The sequence below is a fragment of the Ptychodera flava genome, chromosome 19, assembly GCF_041260155.1.
Source record: "Ptychodera flava strain L36383 chromosome 19, AS_Pfla_20210202, whole genome shotgun sequence".
Classification (NCBI taxonomy): domain Eukaryota; kingdom Metazoa; phylum Hemichordata; class Enteropneusta; family Ptychoderidae; genus Ptychodera; species Ptychodera flava.
Window position 1 is genome coordinate 12817757 of NC_091946.1, and position 27518 is coordinate 12845274.

Sequence of the window (27518 nt, forward strand, 5' to 3'; positions counted from 1 at the left end):
GTTTCCTGTTTGAAAGCTTTCTTCACATCATTGCACAATCATATCGTCATACAACATACAGTATAAAGTTTCGATGTTACAATGGACACCTGATTCAATTGAAAGGCTACGTGCTTGTTTGGATTGCACCAATTGGGATGAACTTTATGATGGAGATTGCAACAATTCAACGGAGGTGATAACTGATTACATTTTTGTATTGATTTATGCATACCGGTAAAGACTGTCAAACGTTACTCAAACAATAAACCATGCCATTGTTTACAAGTAGTCTAAAACATATAATACAGCTTAAAGCCCCCACTCAATTATCAGATTTCTCTAATATAAATTATTTCCTTGATAAAATATTCAATGGAAAACAAAAGAATGACAAACTGTTAATGGGCTGTTGACACATTTGCTAATGCGAGAACCAGGGATTGAGAAGGGCGCCTTTAAACAGGAGGCTTCAGGAACGGAGATAACGTCAAAGAGAAGTTCAAAAATTGCTGAAAAAAAGAAATAAGAAAGAAAAAATATGAATATAAATGCAGAATAGAAAATAACTTTCACACAAATAATGCGCATGACATCTGGCGTGGAGTACAAACAATAACAGGATATAAACAATTGACGAATAAGTTGAGAGTTTCAAAGGAAAGAGATTTCGCGGACGAACTTAAGTTAGGGTTAGGGTTAGGGTTAGGCTTAAGTTAGGGTTAGGCTTAGGCTTAGGCTTAAGTTAGGGTTAGGGTTAAGGTTAGACTTACTCACTCCTCAATATGTCATCCTTATCAAATCGCGCATAAAATTCGTTAAAAGGCGCCATCAGAAACACATATCAACAAACAAACAAATAAATAAACTGCTCTTTATTGACAATATTAACAAAATAGCTTTTCGCTGTTATTTTATTAAATAACAAATAAACAAACACAAACACATACACACAAACAAACACAGACACAAATAAACAAGAACGAGCCCCTGTGCTTCTATAGGAAACATTAACACGTTACATTTCTGTGGTGTTGTCACAAAACACGTCTTACATTCCAGAAAAGGAAAGCTTTTCCCGTTTCAGTACCACCATGATGGTTTTGCCAAATCCATAGTTATTGATGGTGAGTGTACACCTGTCAACGGGGAATTAGGGATGCACAAGTTAAACTACTATTAATTTGCTGATAAGTTACGAAATAAACTAAATTTTCCCTTTTATATTAAAGAATAAAAAGAAATAGGAGTCATCGTGTGAAATCTTCGCTGGTTGAAGTAAATTACCAAATATATATTGCTATTTCGACTGTTGTTGCAACATTTCGGTGTTCATTCAATGCAAAGAAATTACATTCGTGTGCACTATTCTAATGAGTTTTTACACGTACACAAGCTATAAACGACATAGAGTTTTGAGATTTCAAGTGTGCAAATACTTGTCTCCAAGGTGCGTTCTAACTCAAGTTACAGGTTACTCTCTTCGCTTGTCTAGCCTTACGTTGGAGCATTGACCTCTGGGCAGATGAAGTGAAATCGTGTGATTGCTGATTTACGGGATCCACTACTTACATCAGCACTTCAGCTCCGTCTGGCATATCGTATTCATTGCCGATTAAACAAAGGATATTATTGTTGCCATTGGTGTTTATGTGATGTACTATCTGTTGTAGACAATAAAATATACATCGATATTAGGGGTTATAGAAGTGTGATGCGTATTAAATAATTTCGTGTCTTGTTTTATATTCAGGGCAGTGTATTATGAAAGTATTACACGCCTCGAAATTGAAAGGCCCAAACTTATCGGAAGAATATTTTAAACTTTCGCCACCCTAAATCAAGCAATTAGGGGTCGCTGTGTAAACTCTGTTACCAGAGAAACAGATATCAAGTATTTAACGACACTTTAAATTTAGAATGGCCGCCATTCCCAAGTTAACTCTAGTAACCAAAGTTAAATTTTCGATATTTTAAAAAAATAATCCGCCGAAAACTTAATTTATTCCATAGGTTCAAATGAGCACCCACAAGTATTGTATAAGTCTTAGAGTCTGAATATCTGCCCCGAGGGCCATTCTGTCTTAATAAACCAAATAACGTGCTCTCGTATCAAAGAATAGCGAGAGTAACACGAAACAAGAAAAGATGAATCATTTTATGGAGCAGTAAACAGTACCCGGAAAGGAGATAATAAAACTTCTGACATCAAATAAATCACATAACAAAACTTTTGGAGTGTTTGAAAGATAGGCGACGCTTGTCCATGCAGCTTTCAAGACCTTGAAAAGCAAAAATGGGTAATATAAGTTTATGACTAAGAAAAGATTCGTAAATTTGTCTCAGAACAAATACTGTTCTTGAAAGAAGCTGAGAAAAACGGGGTACACGACAGCGCCTTCTGTAACATGTTACGTATCAACATTATACACAGAATAACCAACAGAACAACAATATCGAGCGTTGATTACACAGAAAAGTTGAAAGACTTATTTCCACTGTGGTCCAAATTTACAAAAGACCGAAAAAAGAAAAGACAATCACGATACAGATAATGGAAAGTAACCCGTGATAAGATAAAATAACACATTGAAACTATCAGTCAAAGAAAAGAAACGCTCCGAAAAATCACGACGTCAAGATTTAAATAGAACACCTCTTGTAACTATTCAAAGAAATCTTGCAAGTGACTTTAACCTTTTCTTTAAAATTGTAATCAGAATCTACATTTCTTACGTTACACGGAAGACTATTCCACAACTGCGAAGCTGGGTACAGAAAACTTATTTTTGAAAAAATTTAGCTCCTCCTGGGATAAAAACAGAATTTTTGCCAAGTCTCGTGTTATGATTGTGTACATTTTATCTGGTGACAACATTAGGTGTAACATGTGTAACGTAAGACGGACCTTGATCCCTTACTAGTAGTGCATTAGATTCAGTTCCAGGTACGTCACTCTTTGCTCCGCACAAAGCTACCCTCATTTTTCAAAGTGAGCAGGTCGAATATCTTCCAATATTTGACCCGTGATTTTGTGCCAACAGTTCGAGCTGTAGGAGATGAGAAAGTGGCAGGACCGCAGTCGTTGCATGTCGTCTTCACGCCGATATAGCACATCTTATACTTCCCCTACTAAAACGCAAAGTGCGTTTATCTTTAGTTCACTGAACTTCGACCTTTGCTACCGACGATTGCAGTTGAAAGATAGCCAAAGACTGGAGAGTACGCTAACAAGGTAAGTTCTCTGTCGTGAATTGGGACTGTCACTACTCGTCCAACATAGTATTCGACTCCCTATATTGCATAGGTCAAGTAGGTCTTCTCTCCCTACATTGTTTCACATACCGTAGGATATATTATTGCCATGAGAAAACAGATAAGAGTGCTCAGAAACCCTCAAGCCTCGTTTCAATAGTTTAAAACGATAGGGCGTGTTGCTCGAATGTGTGTCTGCGTGTGTGTGTCTGTTTGTGTACACTGATACATACATACATACATACATACATACATACAAACACATACATACATACATACATACATACATACATACATACATACATACATACATACATACATACGCACAACATAATCACATACATACATACATACATACATACATACATACATACATACATACATACATACATACATACATACATACATACATACATACATACATACATACATACATACATACATACATACATACATACATACATTAATTATAAAGAATATCAGTTTCCCATACTTTTCCCCGTTTACTAAATTTTCCCATGCATAGGGTCGTTTCCTAGTAGAACTGAACACAAGATGAAGACGAAAACGATTGTCATCACAACTGTTGTATTGGCTTATCTGTTCTATTGCCCACTGCCTGATGGGATAGCCGACCCTTTCCGTCTTAGACTGATACACGGCGCGCGTCGAATTTCAAGACTCGTGGTTGGTACTTCTACAATGTAATTACTCTGTCGTACACGACAAAATGTTCAATACTGCGAAAATAAGTTAAATAAACACTGGAATTATTCAATTCGTAGGGAAACATCGTTCAAATATGAAGTAAACGATACAATGACGATTATACATTTTATCTCTTAGTCTGTTCATCAAGAAATTAAACTACTTTTTAAGACATTTATTTCAAATTACTAGTACCCGAATGACGTCTGATAATGTCTATTTGGTCTCGTAAAGGTCAGCTGACTTGTAGACGGTTGGATTACTAATTTATTAACTTTGAAGATACTTTACAGAGTTAAAAATACGTTGAACAAAGATTATAATGTTTGTTATTGTATCATACAGGGCGTGAAGATGTTTCAGAGCACAATTATCTTTTTTTTCGGTACAGGGTATCGTATCTGTTGCCCTCGGTTTGAACGACCGGGTCGGCGTGATCAGAAGTAATATGAACTTCGACCAGGGAGTTATTGCCCTGGGTTGCGACGAAGAACCGAGTATCGTCCATTCTGACACCGTTTTCGATGGAGTCAACGTTCGACTTTATAAACCGGCTGAAAATACGGAGGGACCTTTGTCCGGGATGGTGTACATACACGGAGGTGGATGGACCGCTGGAAGTAAAGGTTGGCACTGAAATCAGTTCAAACTTATTGTGTGGGCTTAAAGTTGTATGGAAATTTGCTTTGATCATACACTGTATCTTTAAAATGTGTGTTCAGTCACGTGATTGCCTAGCTGGCTTTCATTATGGTATACAAGTTCTTTTGTGAAGAGCCTCACTTATAGTTTTGTCATTTACTGACTTCTTTCTGTGACGTCACAGTGCCATTTTACGTTTTCTTCTCTCTCTCTCTCTCTCTCTCTCTCTCTCTCTCTCTCTCTCTCCTCTCTCTCTCTCTCTCTCTCTCTCTCTCTCTCTCTATATATATATATATATATGTCTGTATATGTAAAGTCTGTCATGTTTTGACGTCGACGTCATTTTATAACTAAGGCTGCGTTCACAAAAAACGGTTAGGGGGGCTGGAGGAATTCAGGGGGATTCGAAAATCTTGGGGTAGTAGGGGGACTTGAAAATTTTGCTCTACCTGTAGGGGGACTTCAAATTTATTTGTTCCCTTTTATGTTTTACATTTTCCAATTCCAACTTTTGTAATTCAATGAAAAATGAATACCATTTTTACGCTCCCATATGTGCATATGTATATATGCAAACTTGGGAGGTATTCGTATAAGGTGCAAAATGGCGTCAGTGTGTATGTAAGTATGTATGTATGTCTGTTAGTCCGTCCACATCATAAACTCCTAAACCGTAGCACCTACTGTCTTAGTATTTGGTGTACAGGTGCACCTAGGGGTGGAGATGTGTTTGTTCAGATGAACATGTCAGTCAAAATATGCAAATGAGGGGGATAAGGAAAAATCCTGCAAATGGCTAAAACTCAGTAAGCATTGGTCAGATTTGGTTGAAACTTGGTATGCAGATTTCTTTAGGTATTCTATATTACGTGTGCAAAAATTGGGATGAAATTTGCATGTTTGTATTTTTAGGGTATTTTTTCCTTTTTTTTTTTTTTTTGTTTAGTCAAAAAATCTTGTTCTCTGAAATCGCTCGTCTGATTGCTATGAAACTTAATATTCATGTTCCTCAGAATGACCTCAGTCATGCTTGAACAAATTGTATTGATATTGTCATATTTGTAATTTGGGCAATTTTCCCAATTTTTGATAAAAAAATTTCAATCCAAAACTACTGATTTGATAGCTTTGATACATGTATTTGGTATATAGGTATCTAAGATTAATCTCAATATAATGTATTGAAGATATGTTGAAACTGGCAATTTTTTTTTATTTTTGGGGCAATTTTTGCCTTTTTTGGTCAAAAATTTTTCTCCTAAAACTTCTGATCTGGTAGCTTTGATATCTAGTGTACAGATTTCTAGGGTTTATGTTAATTAGATATATTTGAAATTAGGATGAAATCTGCAATTTTGTATTTTGGGGGCAATTTTTCTCATTTTTGGTCAAAAAATTTGTTTCTCAAAATTCGTCCGGTCTGATTGCTTTGATATTTAGTAAACGGGTCCTTAGGGTTTTTGTTAATAAGATATATTGAAATTAAGTTGAAATCCGGAATTTTGAATTTTTTGGGCAACTTTGCGAAACTTTCAGTGTTACTTGGATATCTTTCATTTGTATTTTTAAGATTTTTTTTGTAATTTTATACCTACTGCAACTAAGAGTATATAATGTGGTGATTTAGTAAGCATTTGATATGGTAAACTGTATTTGGTGTTGAAATGCGGTAAAAAAATCTGGCAGATTTTGAAGAAATTCAAAACAAATGCCAATAAAACTCAGCCAGAGAAGTTTGACAAAAAGAAAAGGTGGGAGAGTGGGGAAAAAAGAATGTACAATGGATCGGATGAAAAAGATAATGTACCTCATCGATCTTCCAGACACCATCCCTTATCAAATGGTCCACCCCGATGTATTTTTGTGCACAATTAACCATGCAGTGTATTTTAGTTTAAGATGTCAAGTTAGGTAAGGATTTGAAAGGAATAGTCAAGTTCACCACAGTTTAACTTTATCTCTTGTGTCATCATCCTTGTGTAATTGGTTAAGTTCGTAAGTTGTTCCAGATGTGGATGCACCAGCTGTTCCGGAAGAAAACAATGTTTACTTTTCCCTGTAGGGTTTCTGAGTTGATGATTGTATGTTGAAATTTCTCCATGTATCTGGTGTATGGGCAAAGTGTAAACATTGGTTGCATGTTATGTATTTCAGTCTATGTCAAATATTGTAAATGAAAAATCAAGAACAGTTTACTGTGTGCTTGTAAAAGATAACATATTTGTCAATACATAAACTGCCTTGCAGATTGATTTTCTTAAAGATTATCACAGAAGTAGAAAAGGAAAAGAAACTAATCAAATTGCTGTAACATATTCACTCTCAGTGCCAGTATACCTATACTTAATTATTTTATGATTACATTCAGCTGTTTGTTATATCTTTATCACTCTCGGACACTCCATGGGCCAAGGCACACTTGGGGTCAATGTCATCACTCTGTGCCAGTCTGTGTATGTCAGTCTGTCTGTATATGTATGTCCATGTTTCATACAATTGTTGACTTGTTTTGATAACTATATGGGAGCGAACAGTGATGTTGTCACTATTTTTATGTCATCCAATTGTTGTAATGTTAGTAATAATTTAACAGAATCTAGAACCATTTCGTCACATTTCATGACTTTTATCTCGAAAAAATCTAAACGTGTGATTTGTCATAAAAAACCAAACTTGAGCCTAGTAACAGGGCAGAAGCTGCAACTGTTAATGATTTCTGCAATATTTCTATGCAATATAACAACTACAGTTTCTTGCTATCGCCCTACAGCATGCTCAAACACACAATATTTAGTTTATCGACAAAGCCTGTGTATATAAATGTGTATTAGGTGATAATTTAATTAGAATCCAGACTGACAGTCAGTTGTCAGTAACAAAATGTATGGTACACATACATAGGCTGTGATAACAAGCTCAATACTGGAAAATTCAACATGCTGTAGGGAGAAGAACAAGAACGCAGTTGTAAAACTGAACAATAATATTGTCAAAATTATCAAAGTTAACCCTTTGAGTGCAGTAATGTTTTTCCCACTAAAATTTTAGTGCAACATTTCACCAATTTTTATGAATTTTTCTGTAAATTTTGTGATAATTTTGGACCCAATGGCCATTACATTTCACTGGCTACAGTTTCTTATCAAAGATTTTCGCAAAAATCTGAAAAAAATTGACTGGGGTACATTTTATACAGGCAGCAAAAGTTCGTTTTGGTGCTCAAAGGGTACAGCTACTGCCTACAGGTAGTGTCACTATCATTAATGCTCTGCTGCTGTAGCACTGTTACTGCGTACCTGAGCAGTGGTAGAGATAGCTCTGACTCTGATTTACATGGTAGTTGAAGAAGAGTTTGGGTCAAATGACGCTCATGACAGTGAAACATTCTTGTACACAAGATCAGGCCAGAGAGCAACACATGGAAGAACACATGGAAATTTTTGAATTCTGGCATATGAGAATAATCAAATATTAAAGAAAAAAGATGGGGTCACCATGCTTGATTTTCTAAATTTTCACATTCTTGTCATAAAATGATACAGAAGTAAAACTTTGAACAGTAAAGACTAAATGAAAAAATATTTGACTAAATGGAATTATTTATTTTTTAAACAAATTTGCAATTATTACACCAAAATTTCAGAGATTAAAACATTTATTTGATGGAATATTTTAACCTTCCAGTATTGTCAATTTTGAGTAGCATCTAATTCATATATGTCTTGTAGTTTTGAAACAAATTTTTGGTAGGTCACTGTGCTCAGTTTTTTACAATATGGCAATTAGCCAGAATTCACAATTTGCCTACTCTCTCATGATTGTCATTTTGTGTGCTCTTCGGCAGGAGCAATTGACCTGGCCAGAGTTGGATTAACTCAAGTTGGCTTTTAGACCAATAAATCTAAAAAATATACTGATGCATTTAAAGAATTTGCCTTGAGAATATGACTGTAGAAAGTGCTAATACAGGTAGTGTTGAACACCTGTGAGCAGAACGGGGCAATACATGTTTATTTTTTCTGCGCTCACATCCTTTACAAATATGCGGGCCTGTGATAGTTGGGGAAGGACTTGAAAAATTTTGACCATATAGGGGGGGGCATTTGAAAATTTTTTAGGGTACTGAGGGGGGGGGGATCTGAAAAAAAATAAGCCCCCCGAGGTACCGAGGATTTATACCGCGGTTTGACAGTGTATTCTTCATCGCAGTGAACACATGTACAGCATCTCCTATATCATACTTCTTCGTAAACTTTAACCATGCCCTGTTTTCGTTAGCCTAAAGCTGTTTTATCAATTTACCATGAAACTGACTTGTTCCAATTTTGTCTATCTCAGATTCATATCATTACCAGACGAGATACATGGCGGCTAGACTTGGTATTGTCCTTGTGTCGATAGAGTGAGTGTTCATATCAACCATAAACAACAATAAAGGAAGAATTTAGATCAAAATTATTTACTAATTCAGCTCGTTTATGAACTCGGAAAGGACTAGAATGTCGAGTTCGGAGAACAATATCACAACCAACAGCATGATGTGTAATCTTTATTCAAATTCACGCATTACAGTACAATGATAGACATTTTTATGATTATTGTGCTTATTAAATGAATGTACTTATATGTGACTTCTACTAAGGCTCTTATGTATAATTGCGCAATTTCATCCTTGATTGTTATGTTCATCATTATAATTATGTCATTTATTGTCGTACAGTTATCGTTTATCTCCGGAACACCCGTTTCCAGCGCCCATCGAGGACTGTATCAAAGCCACCGTGTGGTTTTTACAACATGCCAAAGACTACAATGTAGATCCCACCAGAATAGCTGTGGTTGGTGACAGCGCTGGCGGTAATTTCGCTGCGGCCACTGCCGGCCTGCTCACCTTTGACGATAGATATCAGGATATGGGGTTACCGAAACTGAAGTTTCAAGGGCTGATCTACCCAGCTTTACAAGCTGTGGACTTCCTTACACCTTCGTATCACCATGGTGACATCTTCACTCTGACCAAGGATATCATGACTAAACACTGGTCGTGGTATCTGACTTGAGATTTGAGATACGCCGAGGCCATGAAGACAAACAACCACACCTGTCCACAAGTCAAGAAAAATCACGGTCTTGACTACAGTCTCATTCCGGACAAATTCAAAGGGAGGGGATACACCCCTCCGAAGTCCAAGGATTTCGGAAGTCATGAAATTTCCGAAAATATTCGTGAGACTTTGCTAAACCCGGACTTCGCACCACTGATGAGATCCGATCTGAGGGGTCTGCCGCCGGCATACGTACTGACTGCAGAATTTGATGTACTCCGAGATGACGGAATTTTGTACGCCAAGAGGCTGGAGCAAGCCGGTGTTCCTGTTACATGGAAAAATTACGAAAGTGGATTCCATGGAATATTCAGTGTTTCCATCGGAAATGCAGCACTTGATGTCGGCAGACAATGTATGAATGATTTCATTGAATTTTGTAAGGTGAATCTTTAAACTTTCAATGAAAGGAACTTATGGAGACTGTCATAGAAATAAAACGTGATTTAGAATTCCCCAGTGAAATACAACATATTTTGTCACGTTTCTGTTTATTGATCAATTCTCTATACTGTTGTATACTGTATTTCATCAATGGCGACTCCCGATGGTTATTCCTAATATGTCTTTTACCCTCCTCCTCTGGTATGTTAATGCATGGGCATAGGCTTACTTATATGTAAAATCAGTTTGAACATACTTTTTAATCAGACCTGGTCAGAAAATTGTAAAAATTGCCAAAAATATGTTTCGCATTTGATTAAGTTGAAATTTATCATAATATATTACCCAAGTCAGGTCACGTGACCAAATCTGTTATTTTCCCGCCAAAATTGTATATTGCAAATAACTGAACATTCCAACCGCTAAACATCAAAATATTTAAAATATTATTACCAATTAATGTAAAATGGGATAGAAACTTGTGTTAAAACTACTGGCAGATGCAAAATTATTGAATTTTGAATAACATTTCTTCACAAAACCAACAAATACAATATTTTTGACGTTTTACATGAATGTTTTGAATGTCAGAGAGAATTATAGATAGACTTTCATGAGTGCCATGTATTTTGAAAGAATATGATAGATGTTGTTTCCAAAGTGCAGAGAAAGTCAAAAAATTTAACGGGTTACGGTGCGAATATTAAAATTAATAAAGACGTAAATTTTGGCGGGAAAATATCAGATTTGGTCACGTGACTCAACTCGTCAAGATTTAGGCAGACATTTTTTTAAAGAATTTAATAATTTCAATAATTAGGCCAAATATCAATCAAATCTGGTGGTTTTTAAAGATAATTGATCATTTTCTTACTTTTTGGCTTGATGGGTACAAACACCCATGCATTAACTTACTTGAGTCCCCTCTCTTGATATATTTCCTCCCTGACCCTGAGCAAGAGCTCTCTTTCCCAAGTCGGAGTTCTAATGGTCTTTATTGTACCTCTGACTTACTCAATCCTGTATGACGCACATATTAGAACTACGACTTTTTAACGTCACATAAAAAATTCAGTGTCGCATTTTCGATTTCACCAAACACTTATCAAATTTAAACTTAACTTGATTTCCTCCGGCTCAAATGTAATGCTAGTATCAACATTATCTTGCTCATCTCACGATACTGTTTGATCTCTTAATGGACAGTGGGAGCGCCCCCAACGCTCATCTCTTCAGTTTGTCTTGTTTTTAATGTTGCACAATGATTTCATCATACAGCTCAATCATTTTAATTCTTCTATGGCTCGATCACGTCGGGTTGAGCCGTGGTCCAGTGGAACCCTCTCACTCCTGATGAGCCAGAAGCATAAGGACTGACCATTCATGGTCATCCATTGGACTAAACCGACACTCAACCTTTTTATTTTACGCCCTCAATATTTTTACCTCTGCTGTCCTAGACGTATACTTTATCAGATAGACGGTTTATCCGTCGTCGTCTAATAGCTGTGAAAGCCTTTACAAGGTTTTTTGCTCTTTCAATTAAAATAATGAACACTAAATGTAAAAAAATATTGACAATGCACTAAACATGGCAGAAAATATTCGGACATCAGTACATATCTGCACTGCAAAGGTATCAACATTGAATTTGTCATTGTCGCATTGCTGCATGTGCGTAGTACTACTGTGTGTAAACATTCAAGTTTTATTTTTCTTGAGAGTTGGTTCTTGTGAGCTGGAAAAAGTTGAATCAAGTAGCACAGCTTTTCACTGCATCATTTGTGTAAGAGACATAGGAAGTGCCTTTTAAAAGACTAAATAAGACGGAGTTTAGTACCTTTTACTTAATACTTATTACCTTGTCAAAGCAAGAATGAATCTTTTCCGCGAAATCACAGAATGACACAAGGGCATCAGGAAGGTTACCCCTTGAAATCGACCAGCTGAACATTTTCCACCAATCAGTTTGGACCAAAGGCAGTTTGGACAGTCCAAGCGCCAGTGGTGCAGGTAGAGATTGGCCAAGAACCTTCCACGCTGCTTTACTCATGGCAATAGGTCAGAGATCGATCATCGTTTGACGCAGTTCTCAAGGTGCCCCGTGTCTTTTATGAACCATCCCATAATAATAGCTACTAAACAAAGAGGGAAATCTACGATTGCATCATAACGGTTAAAGGAAAAGTACAACATGTTCATAACATTAGAATTACTTATTTTCGCAGACGATATCTGATCACATTGTAGGATGCCTACTAGTATCTAGTTTGATAATAAACCCACATATTAGAACAACGACTTTTAAACTTCACATTAAACATTGTGTCGCATTTTCGAATTCACCAAACACTTGTCAAATTTATGTTTAACTGGATTTCTTCAGACTCAAATGTAATGCTAGTGTCAAAAATATCTTGCTCATCTCACGAGTTTTTAGCTCACATTTGGTGTACCAATGTGAGGTTATCGTATAAGCTGAATCAGTTCATTTGCATCTGATTTGCATGTCTGTATGTCTGTATATTTGTGGGTATGTGCGGATGTATGTCCGTCACACACAAAGGCTCCCATACCGCCAAAGCTACCATCTCAGTATTTGGTGTACAGGTAGATGCAGGGGTTGAGATGTGAATTTGTTCAAATGAACACATCAGTGTCAAAAATGTGCAAATGAGGTAAGAAAAAGTGAAATCCTGCAAATGTGCAGGAGGCATGCCAGTGAGAAACAGGCAAACTCCACTGATCTTGACTCATTTCCTGTCATTGTTTATGAACTGTTACATATTAACAGACCAGCTGCAACCATAGACAGTAGATGGGGGAAGACCGTTTATATTAAACTAAGAGGGGCTTGTTTCTGCTATGCATGTTGCTAAAGTTGACCTCCAGTACCTAAAGTTAGACCTTAATTACTTTTGTCATTCTTGTTTTTCTGGTTTAAATATTTCTTGTTGTTTTTCTGGTTGTACTGTGCAGAAATCATTGCCATAACATCAACGTAACCCATACTGGTATATACCAATTCTGATCAAATTTGAGCGACACCGTATAATTGCGGTATTTTTTTAAAGATAAATTTATGTTAACAAAGTCGCAAATAAAACAAATCTACATAACTGTGAATATGCAAAAATTACGATGTAACTTTTCTGAAAACAAATAAAAAATCAGTCATTTAACTAATCAGTCATATAAATGCATTCATGATGCATTCTTCTCCTTCAAATCTTACGAGGCTTGAAAATTTTATGATAAAATCCTCAGCTTTGTTCATCATCTTATAAGTGAAATATAATATATTCATCCATGAGGAGAGATAACATTTTAATTGCATAACATAGGATTGAAGGGAAATTTTAGTCCCATCAAGAGTAACCGAATTTCGAATTCCGAATTGTGCATTTTACAAAGGAAGTAATACAGTATATAATGTCGGACGTTGATTATCATTTTCGATTCCTGCAATTTGCTAATCTTTTGATATTGATATTGTTATCAAAGTTGTGTTGTCTGACAAAGAAAGAAATACATTTCTGCCAGATTTCTTTTACATATTTACACTCAAATGGTGTTCCACTGTTTCTTCTTGACCACAAATACGGCATTTCCCATTACTTAAATTAACATTTTTAGCCAAGCTTCCTGTGACTAGGCCTCTATAGAAATTCTTCCAATTTAAATCATTTATTGAATTGCTAACAATAAAGTAGCTTTGTAACTGTCAGTGAGACTTAGATTATCAGTCCATTTTTGACCAGTTTGACCTTTGATTGCATGCCATTTCTTATCTACTTTTTTCCAATAAAGTGACTTGGTTTTGACATCCCTTTTTGTCAGCCAATAATTCTGTAAGTCTAAAATATCATAGTTTTCTTCATTTTCGATGTTTGAAGTGATGATTTGTGTCCAGGAATCTGGAATAGAATTGAGGAGTGTTATAGTGTTTGAGCCCGCATTGGATAGTGGAAGCGCCCCCAACGCTCATCTCTTCAGTTTGTCTTGTTTTTAATGTTGCACAATGATTTCATCATATTAGCTCAATCACTTTAATACTTCCATGGCTCGATCACATCGGGTTGAGCCGTGGTCCAGTGGAACCCTCTCACTCCTGATGAGCCAGAAGCATAAGGACTGACCATTCATGGTCATCCATTGGACTAAACCGACACTCAACCTTTTTATTTTATGCCCTCACATTTTTTTACCTCTATTGTCCCCAACGTTTACCTCATCAGATAGGCGTTTTATCCGTCATTGTCTATTTTTCCCATTCCAAACATCTGCTATAAAAATCGCTGGCTCGATTACTTCAATACTTGGAATAGAGATGCCTGGGGTTACCTCATTTAGGTTTGTTCACATCGTGGTATGCAGTTGTATGAGTGGTTTTTCAACTTTTCAGATTCCCTTTTGTCTCAAAGCATCAATGTGGTGAAACCTTTGTGTCGAGAAGCTAAATAGTATGCGGTTCAACATACTTCGGGAGAACAAGAGCTTGCAATTGACATGCAAAAACAAAATTAGAGAAAAAAAATTTCTTGTATGGATGCCAAAATGGGCTGTTAATCACACTGCATTTACAGTGGGCTATGGAACAGGAGCAAATGATTTTTGGAAAAAAGGTACAGTGAACAATAAATGCATAGATTACAGTCCTAAAGGAACTATTTGGACAGTTTACAAGAAATCAAGACACATACTCTGTCATTGGTTCAAGAGTCATGAAGTCTAAAATTGTTCATCTTTATTGGCCAACCAAATACTAACTTTGTACAATATGTGAACAAGCTTGCAACATGCTGCAAGTCACCATGACAACCACAATTCTGCATTCAAACCCCCTGAAAAAAATATGCATACATTTGTGTGTTCCAAAGTGCTGTACACATTGGTGTGATATTAAAATTTCATTCAACATTCAAATATCACATTAATACTTTAACCACTTGAAATATCTTACAATCTTATCTAAATACAAGTCACAAAATTCTAAAACATTTCCAGCATCCCAAACTCTCTCTTTTCAGCACACTTGTTGCAGTGCTTACAATTTAAATGGCACATGACTTCAAAGAAATTTTTTTTTTGTAATTTTACAAATTGCACATTGTGAAAGTTAATACTATGAGAAATAAAAGACTAGAACAAACTGACAACCATTAGATTGGTATTTGTATGAGATCTAAATAAATAGGAATAACTTAAAAATGAATTACAATGAACGATAATGATTTATGGGGACTTGAGTATTTGGTGAACAAATTGACTGAATTTTTAATTTTTTCAACAATGTCGCCTTAGAAATGTACAATTGCAGAATGAAATGAACATGAAGAACGCAGGGTATAATTACATATTTCTGTCCAATTCTAGAGATACTTAGAGACAGAATGGCATTTCTTCCAGATGGTACAATCCTAAAGTAGTTATATACATACAGCCTTTTTAAGAGAAATTTGTTCAATTTTTGCAATGTCCCTGATTGTGTTTTTTGTAACTTTATAATAAAGTTCAACATTTTCTCTTGTGCTAGTTTGTTTCTGTACTGGAAAAAAATCAATAAACCATAGACAGAAGTGAGACTCTTGTTCATTCTATGAATAAAGTGACTAAATGTGCTGAGAATGATTTCAATACAGTTAAAGGTATTCGGTCACCTGGTTTTTAATAGCCAATCACAGATTTTATGCGGGTGGCTGCCTTTTTAAAAGGGTGCCCCCAACACAACCAGCCATGGCATACTTAGAAGCGTCGTCTGCATGAACTTTGACGTATCAAATATGGAGGACCGACAGCTACAGGTGTTATGGGGTAGTACGCTTAGCCCCGCCCCTTTACCATATATGGAATATGCAAATTTACAGTGACTGTGTACCTTTAAAGGGCCAATAGCTCTAATTTTGATTTGCTTTCACCATTTTCGTTTTTATGTCAATTACAGTTTCTTGTTCTACTTTCTAAAGCATGATGAGATACACAGTATTCAGCTTGTAAACATCAGCCTGTACATGTGGAGAATGCCTTGCTATTGTTGACAAGTGAATTCTGGTCCAGAATCAAATTCAAATATAAACCATTACAGTGCATTTTACATGTATAGACTCTCTGTGCTACCAAGCTAAACAGTGGTTGTTTTAACTACTTTTTGGAGAAGAACAATATATGCAATTACCATACAAAACCAAAATAGTGAAAAAACATCAAAAGATACAGCTACTGGCCCTTTCAACCCAAAGTCACACAAATCCTACGATAAATCTTTGCATTGCTCAAACACAACTACACATACTATGTTAGCTGTATTACTCTTTCCACTCTTCTGAACAATAATGCTGGGGGGAAGGTAATTAAATATTATTAACCACTAGCAGTGTATTCATTTTTGAAATATATAAATAATTTCACATATTTTTTTCCTAGTAATATTATGTATACAACTCCTGAATTAAGACTAAATGTGAATTTTATTCTTACTTCCCTAATATAAACACCAGATAAGATTTTCATAAACTATGGCAGTTAAAGTTCAAACAGTTATTTGGACATAGTCATTATGCCATACATAGCAAAACAACCAGCCAAGTGACAATGTAAACAACAACAAAATTAGCCTTACCGGTATATTTTGATCATACAAAACATTATGATGTTCACTTAACGAGGGTGTTCTTCCTATCTCCATATGCCAAAGTTTTATACAATCACTCAACTTACTTTTCCAAATTTTATTTTTTTTTCTCTAAAAACCACATATCAAAAGCTAACTCGTTCAAACAATGGAACTAAGTCGAAAGTCTTGGCAATGAGAAGGTTCAAGACTTCACGAATACTTTGCTGCAGGAGGCTAATTAAACAGGTAAGGTTTCCCATCAAAGTAAATTCTGAAAGGTGAAATTGATGGGATGAGAGATAGTTACTCACTTAATTCTGTCCTTGAACTTGAAAAAACAGACTCCATTTGAATGATGCCTCTATGTAACCCTTACACACTGGACATTTTTCTTGCAGAAATTGGTCAGCACATTTTTTCGCTACTCATGAGTATGTACAGCATAGAAGGCTATGTCTCTAATCAAAAAAACAGAGACCATTAAAGGTGCAATACTGTAACTTGCTAAACCCGCATGCAAATGAAGTCTGAAAGTAATCTTAAAAAAGGAAATATTACACATATATTGGTACCTGCCCTGGCTGGTATGTACCGGTACTAAAGGAGAAATCTTCAAAATATTGATAATGTCAAGATGCTTTAACCTTCCCTGTCAGTAGCACCCCTATTTCACTTGAAATCCACATAACCATCTTTTGTTACACAGGCTGTACCACATCACAGTAGGGGTGAATAGACTCAAGCACCTTTAAACAGACTCGCATTCAGTGTGTTCAAATAATCCACCTTACCAAAAACATCTTGGTCTGAAAATGACACCAGGTAAAATGGAGATTTTCTTTTTTTTTTCTTTTTTTTTCTCATTTAACTCTCAGACTGAGAAATCAAAGGCATCAATAAGTATACAGCTTCCACAGAATGGAGCTATATATGTAGTGGGGTAACTTGTCAAGAATTCTGCATTGCAAACTTTAAGGAATCAACACCAGCATCTGAAGGCCTGGTCAAATATTATTGTGTTAAAAACGCTTAAAGATTAGCTTGAAAATCAAGGTACCTATTGGATGAATGTGAAACAACCACTGTGAGTAACACAGTTGGTAAAACCTTAAGTCCTAGCAGTACACTGTATGTCTGTATTATCTATTGTGGGGTATGTATCACAGTTAATATATACAATAGCTGTGTGACATCATGTCCTTACAGTACCACTGCATCTTTGTATTATCAACTAGAAGGTATCTCATTTGATATATAACATGACTGTGTAATATCAAGTCTTGGCAGTACAAAGCATCTCTGTATTACCTACTAAAAGGTATCACATTTGATATATACCATGACTGTGTAAGATCAAGTCTTGGCAGTACAAAGCATCTCTGTATTACCAACCGTACTGAAAGGTATCACATTTGATATATACCATGACTGTGTAACATCAAGTCTTGGCAGTACAAAGTATCTCTGTATTACCTACTTAAAGGTATCACATTTGATATATACCATAGCTGTGTAACATCAAGTCTTGGCAGTACAAAGTATCTCAGATTCTGTATTATCTAACTACATGATATCACGTTTGATATTTACCATAACTTCATCTCTATACTATTTACTGTACAGTATCACATTATTGTATATCATGGCTGTGTAATATCAAGTCCTGGCAGAACAGAGTAACTCAATGTTATTTACTGCACAGTATCATATTTAATAAGACTATCTAAATACAACCAAGGCAGAAACAACATCTCTGTACTATTTCCAATGTATGGTATAAATATATCATAGCCTGACAATGAGATTCATGTATCTCATTTCACAACAGCAAATTACAGTAAATGTCAAAATGGTTGTCACTGGATCTTCCACACTGATTTCAAACTTGACAAAAGTGGTCTTTCACAACAAGAAAGGCAAATGACAACCATTCCACATAAGGAGGTCAGTCTAAAACGAGAGAAGTTCCATATATCTCTTTGTGTGTGTGTGTGTGTGTGTGTGTTAGTATATTTCCTCCTAATGGATGTAAATGGGGTAAAGACCTACTTATCTCAACAGAGGGAAGCAAACGTCTGATATGGTATTGCGTTTGTGGAATCCCTGTTTTTCTACTGGGTTCTTCTAATTCAGATTGTAAAATGTGTTCTCTGGTAGTCCAGGTAGATTTGATATTTGATGTACAGAGTTTTTCTACTGGGTTCTTCTAATTCAGATTGTAAAATGTGTTCTCTGGTAGTCCAGGTAGATTTGATATTTGATGTACAGAGCAAATCACTTCTACTTTGAAACTGATTGTAATATTGATTTTCTAGGCTGCAGTACATATTAAACTGAGGTCACAGTAAAATAATTCCATCACACACATATATAATGCACAATTTGGGGCAGATGAATATTTCACATTGACAAAGAATCATTAGCATAAAATTTAAATATCGAAACAATGCTCATTAAATAATTTGCATAAATTAATAGTAATCTGCCCCATATCTTGCACTAATAGCACACACATATGTATGCAGATAATTTGCAATCTTGGCAGTTTAACATTGCAAAATATAATTCTTGGAAACATCTGTGGTTTTATCCATACCTTTTCAGCTCTACATTCAGGAGAGACTGCAAAACCAACGCGTACAAAATAATTTGATTACTGTATATCTGCTACAAGTGTCCATAACAATTGTACATACTTGTGTATTTTTGATCACTAGGGAAAAAATATCTGTGAGTTGCAAGACACAGCTGCTTGGACTTTATTCAATATTTTAACCCTGTCACCACCATGGTTTTGGTATGATCCCATTGTTTTAAATGGGATAGGTTGAACCCATATCATGAGAAACAGGGATGAGAGGGTTAAATACAGCAAAACTATTGCACAAATTTAAGTACATTGTGTATTTGTCCGAGTCATACATAATGCAGGGTTTGATATTCTTCATCAAACATTGTGTCAGAAGTTTGTTAATGCTGTACACTCATGTAAAACATATGGGCCTTTGAAGGAAAGTTGTCCCAGAAACAGCCCTTCTAAATATTTTAAGTGTATTAAAAGGACAAAGGAACACAGTACGTCTGATATTCTGTAACCTATGACATCTTAGAATTAGATTTTTCTTGACAAGCATTTTGGCAGTTATTCCTGCCAAATGTTGTACAAATGCTGTATGCATCCTTTAAGCAAACTTTTAGAAAACTATTTCATTTACACAGACACATTTGATTTCTACTGCCTTAAAACAACACAGTCAGTAATAATAATGCTTTCAAAAATTACACATTCTCAGGATTTAATCAATAAAGTTGCATTTCCAAGATTCATTTTTTCCTGTTTGTGTTTTGTGATGTTTTGGTCAACAATGTTGAATCTGAAACTCTGGGAATTACCATAACTTGTCAGGGGGAGAGTTTTTACGTCCGAATTCATATACTTTGCTATACAGTTTCAAATATGAATGGGAAAGTCACAGCACACTGAAGCATTGCACCAACCACAGTATAGCTTGCATTTCCATATGCACATATATGTACATGTGGCAGTATTATTAGCCCTGGCACAACATCTCAATTACAACATCACTGAACAGCCTGCATTGATGGTCAAATAACTTACAGATCCACCCTGTACTTGAAAAGCTTTTTAAACTGTCTGTTATAATACTTGCATTGTTATCATCTTAATAGTAACTAATATTATAATGCTGTTCTAATTAGCTGATATACAGACAACTTTCACTTGAAATACAAATTTATCTCCCAGAGAGAGTAAAACACTAATAACATGTTATCAAAGAGCAGCTAATGAAATTTCCATGGTACATTTCTTATGGGACAGACGTTATGTATACGGACCTCTACACTATAAAACAAGGTGTAATCATTGAGTCCAGATCCAACTATTTCCATTATTCTGATATAATATTACATCTGGTCATATAGCAATTCGGGTTCAGCCAAAAGGTCAAACTTTGAAGTGAATTGAAGCATTGACAGACGCTCTCTCACTTCACATTTGAGGTATCTATAATAATTTGTACATAACATAAATCATTGCATACAGCACTTGTTCACAGTTGAGGGCAGTATGTGCACACTTTACGAAAAAACTTTCCAAAGTTCTCTAGAGTCAGATTGTGCTTTTTGTTTCATTTGATCTCAATGCACCCCTGTGAAAGCTTTGCACATTATATATTAATGCTGATGGTTAATAAAGAGTTTCATTTTTTCAAAAGAAGACATTTGTCTGATGGTTACTCTGTAAACAATATGTATGAATTACATTGCGATAAATAAATTTGATTCAGAAGGTAGAATTACACTTCCTGTATAATTTCATCTTTGAGTATTATAGCAATTACTTAAAAAGTCCACATACTCAAAGTCACTTCAAATTCAAGGACTTTCAAGGACTTTTCCAGCAATTTTGAAGGTCTCTATGAGGTCCAACATACCATTTCCTGGTCTTATTTTTGTGAAATATCATTTTTATGTATCATTTTACAAATCTACTTTACAATATTATGACCAATAACTTCAGGAATTTTGAAAATCCATGGGTGGTTTATCAATTTTCCAGGATTCAATTTCATTTTCAAGGACTTTCAAGGCGGCTTAAAATTCAAGGACTTTTCACAGCTTACAGACCCTGTACCTAGCTTTTACACTGCTGGGTCAATTAAAAGAGTTTTTACAACAGAAACTGACATTTCTTGGTGATTTCACAGAAGTAGTACAGATTTGCTGTTTCTAACTTAAGGTATGGTTCTTTATATTTAAAATGGGTACAGATGACAGCTACATGTAGTAGATATTTATCTTCTTGGTGATTCTACAATCTTATGTGTACCATTATCAGATAAATTACAACGTGGCATTATGTGACCCACTATTCCCCAGTCTTGCTTAATCTTAATACCAGACTAAATGATTTGTCCAAAACTAAACTACAGACTAAAAATAATTAAATCTTGATGAATTACAAAATAATCGGTCAGAAATCTGTGATTAAGTGCTATACTGATAAAACATGTCTATTTCATCAGAAAGTATAAATCTCAAATCATTATAAATTTGTTACTTATATTATCTGTACCCTGACCTTTATCAGAAAAACCCTGTGTATAATTGTAATAATGATACAGTAGAAGGTGTTTGGTAATTAAAACTACCTGTGGTATGTTCAGATGAACCAGTAAGGCAGGAAAATATATTATGATTACTTGTACACTTAGCATCCAAGATATTTTGAGAAATAGAACTCTTGAACTGTTTAGGTATCTAGCTTTGAAAATCAGAAGAGCTAGTTTTTATTCAAAACAACATCAGTGTTGAAGGAGTCTGTACAGAAAGCATAAAGCACATACTAATCTTTTGTGGTAGAATACCCCCTCAGGGACAGATATTCCGAATCTCAAAATTCCTTTCTGATCCACCACATATGCAGGATCCTTTTAAAGTTCTTGGAGAAAGAAAAATTTTCAGTCTTGTTTTTCGAAAATCCAAAATTTAATTTTTTCTCGTAGAGTAATATCACAGGGATGGCAGCCATTTTAAATTTTAATATCGCAAAATGTTGGGTAATTTGTTTCTCTAGTTTCAAACTTTTGCACTGTGACCCCAATTTTTATTGTTGATTTGGTACGAGAATGGTTGAAGTTTCATTAAGGAAATTTTGAGCAAAGGTTTAAGTCTTTCACTTTCAAGGTGCATACTACCTTAAAAGACGTACACATCCTACCTCTAGCCATAGTTTATAAACAGTACGTTTAGCAGCATTGATGTGTTACTGGGACATATGACTGCATCTATATCAACCCTTCAAGTCCATCCCTGTTTTCTAAAAACAGCTTGGCTAACATCATTGTGAGGTGAGGAAGAGATTGAACTATTACTAGCAAATTAACTCTTCTTTACTGTACCGGTAGTGGCAAACTTTCTCCTGCTATTTGAGTTCAAACAGTTTGATACACACGTACCCTTCCTTTCATGTGTACTTGTTTTGCGTCAACTTCAAAGTCTGGGTGCCAAGAGCTTTTTTCAGTAACGTGTTACAATGCACTGACAAATAGCAAAAGATGAGTTCAATGATAAAAATCTTTCACAGAATGAAGTATCAGATAGGGCTTAAAGGTCACGCCTTAGCAAGAAATCAGCATGAAACGAGTGATAAAACCTTTCAGTGACATATATGTCAATAACATCATAAACAAACGTAACTACAAGAAAGTGTGATCAACTTCAATATGAAGTATTCAAGTAGCTACCTAAAGGACAAGGTGATTTAATCAAAACCAAACAGATTGTGTGAACTTTTAGGATTAATTGGAAATCCCTGTTGCTATCAGGAATTTAGAAATCTCACAGAATAGCCACCAATGTTAACACTATGTATTAATTTCATCAACCATTTAAAAACTCTACGACAAGACAAATGCAGGCAAATTGGGAGTAAATGTAATTTCCAAATTTATACAATATTATAGACATCTTGTTTTGTGCAAGCCCTATTATCAAGGTTAACATTGTAATGTTCTGAACACCAGTGAACATTGCATAGATTTCAGAATGCGTGTAAAAATTAGTATATTATAATGACGTATAACCAACATCTGTGAAATCAAATGATTAATTTCTCCTTTTTCAACATCTTTTGAAGTCAATATTTGACTCCTTTGTCAAACCTAAATATTCCATTGATTTGTCAACCAACATAAAGGTCCTCTAATGGTATGGTGTTGATTGGTTGTAAAATACCTGGTGAAACGTTGTCTGGGAATAAATCGTAGAGCGCCACCAAATGGTAGATCACTCGTACAGAGCTGCTCTATCCTTAACCCTTTCACCACTATGGTATGGCCCAAAACCATTGTTATCAAGGGTGATTGTGGACCTGTTTACAGGGAATTAGGAGTGAACAGGTTAAAGCTCCGAAGCAGTGTCACCTTTGGAACTGTAAAAGTAATGCATTTGATCAGCCTACAGTAAAATCTCACACATAACATGTGAACTTTACATAGGAGTGTAAAACCACAGATCTTTTTATGTTAAAATCAGAGGCACTGAGTTCAAGTGAAGCAATGTTTATACAGTCTGTTGCTGTTTTTGAGCTGGAACAAGCTTCCTGATTTACATGTCTAGGGTTTAGCATGTCCATTCTCTGTCTATCCACAAAAGCCAAGATGTTAGTTATTCGGCTTGAAGATTTCACAACTGAGAACATTAGGTACTGGCAGATCGTCCATGTAGCCGACACGAACACGAAGTGTCTGTTACCGGCTACCAAAAACTATGAAAAACAGTAAAGAATGAGCTACAAAATCACTATCAGTTTTAAGTTGAAGGTAGAATAAGTCTGTGCCTTTGTATAAAATACTATAAAAATAGTAGAAAGTGAGCAACCAGCTGAAAGTTAGTTGAGGAGACCTTTACCGCATATCATTTGCATCTCATTGTCGGCTACATGGACTGTGATTAGCTTCTGTATATCGCATATTCAATGTATGCTAACAACTTAAAACACATCTTTCATCAAAACTGTTGGTCAATTTCTTTTGTCATGGGCCTCTCACTTGAAAGAGACAAAATCATCGTTTTATCCATTGATGTTCAGAACATTAACACTCAAAAGAAAGAACGCAAAAGTTGATGGCATTTGGGCTAAAAAATGGAAATATTGATGAAAGGGCCAGCAGTTGTTACTTTTGATAATTTTTCACTATTTTTGTCTTGTAAGTCAATTGCAAGTTCTTCTATTCCTCCAAGCATGTTGAAACCTCAAATAGTAAAGTTTGTCGATGCAGCACCCAATATGTATAAAATTCTCAGTTATTCTTTACATTTGAATTCTAGTCTGGACCTGAATTCACATGTCAACAATAACAATGCTGTCTTACACATGTGCAGGCTGAGTTGAAGAGCTGTATATCTTGTATCTCAACACACTTTTGAGAGTGGAACAAGAAATTGTAGTTGACATTGAAAACAAAAACAGTAAAAAAAAAACATTAAAAGGTTACAGCTACTGGCCCTTGAAGTGAAATACGTAAGCGATCTGATCGAATGAAAAAACCTGTCAAACAAGAAAAACAAAATATTAAACCTGATTCAAACTCTGTCACCTGTCAAAGTTAGCAATATGGCCGCAGGTGTCATTTCTGGCTATTTAAAAACTTATTCACAGATGGCACATTTACCTTTCAAAGAATTCAACACAACTGCTAGTGCACAAGAAAAAAAATTCTCCCTGTCAGTTGTAAATTGGAATATAAGCAGATATATAGTGCATTTTCAAGGGCAGTGTTTCATTGATGTTTCCAATATATTATTTTAACATTATGTTTAAAGCTCTCAAAAGAAGGCAAGTTCTGAAAATTTCACAATTGACAATTTCCCACAAACCTTTGAGCCTAAAATTGGCGTGTAATGCTAAATAACCCATTGTATGCCTCTTTAATCAACATATAGGGTATATAGTCTGTATGTATTTCCATTATTTGATTTTCTGAAGATTTTTTTCCCCCTAAATTAATCATAATTATCTATATTATATATAATTTAAACCCACCAAAAATGAAAATGAGACTGCTCTCCCTGAAAGTCAGAATTTGAATTTTCAATGTCGCAAACCACTGCAAACAGGCTCCTGCAAACACCACCAATGCACAGGCCTGGTTGGTGGCTCAAGGCAAACTTCTTCCCGTCCACACAAGATTACCTTGTTTCATTCCCATCACCTTGAGAAGAGCTAAATCGTGCTCCGTGCTTCTTGGAAAAATCAACCCTTCTTGTCACAGAGTTTCTCTTCTTCCAGCCTTGGAGCAGGGATGAACATTCTCACGATGACTGTGTAGAGTTTGTGGTGTAGAGGGACCATGGCATGCTGGTGAGTGAATGCAGCTACACGGTACCACCTGCCGTAGAAAGGGTCGCTTGGTGCCGGACAAAGCATGTTGTTCAAGTTAACTTGTAGTACCTGCCAAGATAATTATCAAAAGACAATAATAAAAGCATTGTTAAATATAAAAGTTTATTTTTAAATTATAATAATTACAATGCTATTTTATGTGTTATACAGGTACAAATTCTAAAATTTCTTACAGTATAAACAAGTTACAGGTTTTGTTGTGAGGTTGTAGATTATTGACAGGACCCCATGGCCGGTGAGTGCAAGCGCGCCGTACTAGCGGTATTTGCATGAGTGCTGCGGTGTATTCGGCAGCAGTCCTTTCACTCGCGAACCGGCCATGGGGTTCTGTTATTATTACATATGTTCTATCTTTTATTTGCATCATTTATCAAGAGAATCGACGATAGTCGTGCGTACTACTTGTCTGTCAAAGCTTCAGGGCGAGCCTGCGGAGTTATATAACATTGACATCACTGTAATGAGCATCGAATCAGCTTTCACTTTTCATTGGTCAACGCCGTCACACCCTCTATTTTGATTGGCTAAACTATTGTTTACTTGTTTATCAAGGATGACGTAAGAGGAACGGCCAGGGCTCGAACTCTGCTTGCGATCGTTCACAGATACGTAGCAACATGCCACAGATAGCCAAACGAAGAGAACTTTGAACATGGAACGCTTTTGATTTTTTCACATTTTGAGCTTGAAATTCTTCTAAATGATCGATACAAATAACAGTTCGAAGATTTTTACGGGAAACTTAAGAGTAAGATGCGGCAAACGTAACTTGTCGAACGATCAAATTTCAGTGTTCACCGTGGCACACAAGCGCTCACTGTTTATCAATAGCGTGTAGGACACACAAGCACAGAATAAACTGCAGCAAAAGTGACTTTCTATTGTAAACAGGGAATGTCCGGTGATACTGGCAAAAACATCTCTGAAAATGTTAACTGTTTAATTGGCTCCACTGCGCCCGTGCCGTGTGTTTCAATGTATGATGGCCGCCGTATAGCCTATATAGCACGGCGGCCACCGCGTATCCATCTAGAAACGGACGTCGCCCGTTGTCAATGTTTTGCCTCGCTGACAAACAAACTGCTCTTCCGGATAATAAAATCATCCTCACACTATAATAAGTACATGCAATTTTCTTTGTCGTAGTTTTTATCGGTAATGTCATGCATTTTACTATAACTAGCATCGAACCAAAGTGAAATGAAATCTATAGACGACATTTTTTTTGTTTACAAACAAAAAAAGTTCCGGGTCAAAATTGGTAAACACTCATTAACATAAAGGAATGGCATAATGTTTTTGGTATTGCACTGCAGTGCAAATACCGGTAGTATGCGCGCGCTCCGATGCAAGTAAACTGAGGTACATATGTAATAATAACAATTATTGTCAGGGCATGGCATTTCTATCCCTAGGGGCCATACCTTATTGTGGTCAAACTGAGGGCATGGAACTACAAATTTGAAACATGTCAGATTATGAATTTCAATCACATACGGTAGTAAAATGTCGATGTCAATTGTTGCTCACAAAAAACCTATTACTGCAATAATTTTTTTTTATTTTTGGCAGATTTTGCATACTCTCTGAACATTCTAATAAAGTCAATTCATCCAGTCATGATGTCCACAGTGAAAAATTTTCTTCTTTCTTGAAAAGTATACAAACCTTTATCTCTTAGATCAGTCACTATATTGAGAACCTGATTGGAACTAATTTGGGAGAGCTGGGTCTTTTGATTGTTCAAATTTATCAAGTGTTTGATACCCTATAGCTGAAAGTTACAATTACTATAAATTACCAATAAAAACAAGGGTATTGCAAAAAAAGAAAAACAGATGAGCTTACATTTGCAGAGTAAATTAACATTGCTACACTATTCAATTATCCCACATTAGTTTCA

General features: G+C 35.7%; 3 protein-coding genes across 3 annotated transcripts in view; 1 reads left to right on the forward strand and 2 right to left on the reverse strand.

Moving 5' to 3' along the window:
• The window catches only part of LOC139118616 (alpha-1,2-mannosyltransferase ALG9-like), a 513500-nt gene that overhangs the window by 245890 nt on the left and 240092 nt on the right, over positions 1–27518 (reverse strand). The gene's annotated exons all lie outside the window — the stretch shown is intronic.
• Positions 3076–10253, forward strand: LOC139118605 (arylacetamide deacetylase-like). The gene is given in 5 exon segments (XM_070682016.1): positions 3076–3214; positions 3761–3921; positions 4334–4568; positions 8923–8986; positions 9305–10253. Coding segments are annotated over 4 exon segments (1212 nt in total). The 5' UTR covers positions 3076–3214; positions 3761–3789; the 3' UTR covers positions 10086–10253.
• The window catches only part of LOC139118607 (transmembrane protein 164-like), a 56028-nt gene continuing 43293 nt past the window's right edge, over positions 14784–27518 (reverse strand). The window contains exon 5 of the mRNA XM_070682018.1: positions 14784–25663. Within this exon, the coding sequence (XP_070538119.1) occupies positions 25466–25663 (198 nt within the window). The 3' untranslated portion in view covers positions 14784–25465. The remainder of the gene's footprint in view (positions 25664–27518) is intronic.